Source organism: Otolemur garnettii, unplaced genomic scaffold (assembly GCF_000181295.1).
Source record: "Otolemur garnettii isolate 467f Iridium unplaced genomic scaffold, OtoGar3 scaffold00248, whole genome shotgun sequence".
Lineage (NCBI taxonomy): Eukaryota > Metazoa > Chordata > Mammalia > Primates > Galagidae > Otolemur > Otolemur garnettii.
The window spans coordinates 280,400-281,990 of NW_003852643.1; the positions used below are offsets into that span (position 1 = coordinate 280,400).

Here is a 1,591-nt window from a genome sequence, read left to right on the forward strand (position 1 = left end):
TTTTCATTATATTGGGTTTATTTGTAACCCAAGGAAAGTGTGTTCATCTTGACAAAATGAGAAATTCAGATAAAGCAAAATTTAAAAAAAATCACCTATTATTTTACCACACAGATAGCTATTATTAACCCTTTAAAGTAAATACTTTTAGTTTTTCTCTGCATATTAATATATAATTATTTATTACAAAACGTATACTATATATACCATTTGAAAAAAAATTATTTTCACTTCACAACGTATAATTTACATCTTTCCATGCAAAGGGTGGGACTCCTGATTGAAAGAGGGAGACTGCAGACTATAGGGGGTAAAAAACCAAAACTTTATGACAATTAAAAGCCAATCACCTGAAATAAAGCCACACAAAAAGTTAAAATTAAGCAGCTGGGAAAACGCATATAAAAAAATGCAAACAGAAAGCTCAGGTGGCAATAAAATCAGCAGACAAAACAGAATTGAAGGCCGAACAGATTAAATAGGGTAAGGGCGGCTCCGTTTTGCCTTCCAATGCATTATCATCAATTTATTTCTTACTCTTTTCATTTCTTCTAGATCATCTGCTGCCTGTATCATCTCTTCATTGCTTAAATTTCTGCCATGTATGTCCCCTCTAAATTGTGGGCGAGAACGAGCCAGCCTCTCCTTAAAGCTTCCTTCTTCTAGCTTATGTTTTCCCACTCCACAGGGAGGCTGCTCCATGGGAGGGCGCTGCTCAAACAAATCCTTCCTGGAAAGGCGCTCCTGCGGGGGGCGCTCCTCTGAAAGGAGCATCTCAGGCAGGAGCTCAGGAAGGAGCTCCTCTGGAAAGAACTCCTCCTCAGAGGACTGCTCCTCTGAGGACTGCTCGTCAGGAGACTGCTTTCCGAGACAGTGCTCCTCTGGAGGCCGCTCCTCATCCGTCTTTGGCGCACTCTGTGGCTGTTCTTCATTTTCTTTGGATGATTTTTCCATGCTGGGAATTTTCTTCTTCAAGCAGTTATTCTTAGGAGACAAGAAAGGTAGAGTACAGTCAGAATGCTAAGCGGCTGGACCAACCCCCAGACCATGGGTTCCAATACTTGCCTTTTCCCAATTCGCATTCCAGGTCCTCAAACCTGCGCTTGCCACGAGGCTCTCCAGCTCTTGGTAGCAGCCGCCCCTTAGTCGCCCCCTCCTCCCAGAGAGCCCACCATTTTCCCAGCAGGCCTTGCAGTAGGCCTCGCCTGCAGCGATAGGGGCGGGGCGGTGGGGTCCGCACTCTATTATAGTCGGCGTCCTCCCTAATACCCCAGTCCCGGTTCACTGCCCACCCCTTCCCCGACCTGGACCTCTTCAGGCTGTGTGCTCCTCCTAGTCGTTCTCTCCTCGAGGTGACCCGCTGTGACCTGCAGACAGACGCAAGACAGGGTAGGGTGCAGGGAATGGGGTGGAGGGACGGACTGACACCATCACCTTTCTGGGCACGAGTCGTTCACCCAACGCCTGCGGTCTTTGGGTTCTCCTCCCCCCTCACAACCCACATCAAGCCTTGTCCTCTGTGTTCCCACCTCTTTTTCTCCACAAAGCTCGTCATTTCTCTTCAGGTGGAAAGTGGAATCGAAGCATTACT

General features: G+C 47.0%; 1 protein-coding gene across 3 annotated transcripts; it reads right to left on the reverse strand.

Annotated features, from left to right (window-relative positions):
• Nucleotides 1-247: 247 nt before the first annotated feature.
• TCEAL1 (transcription elongation factor A like 1) lies at nucleotides 248-1,384 on the reverse strand. 3 transcript variants are annotated; one of them, XM_003802501.1, is made up of 2 exons: nucleotides 1,305-1,375; nucleotides 248-984 (listed from the first exon to the last, which is right to left on the reverse strand). In XM_003802501.1, exon 2 carries the CDS (start codon nucleotides 952-954, stop codon nucleotides 475-477), a length of 480 nt encoding a protein of 159 aa, XP_003802549.1. In that variant the 5' UTR covers nucleotides 955-984; nucleotides 1,305-1,375; the 3' UTR covers nucleotides 248-474. The 3 variants fall into 3 exon arrangements, with proteins under 3 accessions (XP_003802549.1, XP_012668631.1, XP_003802550.1); XM_012813177.1 differs by having other exon boundaries at nucleotides 284-984; nucleotides 1,293-1,384; XM_003802502.2 differs by lacking the exon at nucleotides 1,305-1,375 and adding an exon at nucleotides 1,066-1,120 and having other exon boundaries at nucleotides 284-984.
• Between the last annotated feature and the right edge of the window lie 207 nt (nucleotides 1,385-1,591).

Bases quoted from the DNA above. Each gene is read 5' to 3' on its own strand.
- TCEAL1 (XM_003802501.1), bottom strand. From the start codon at position 954: ATGGAAAAATCATCCAAAGAAAATGAAGAACAGCCACAGAGTGCGCCA.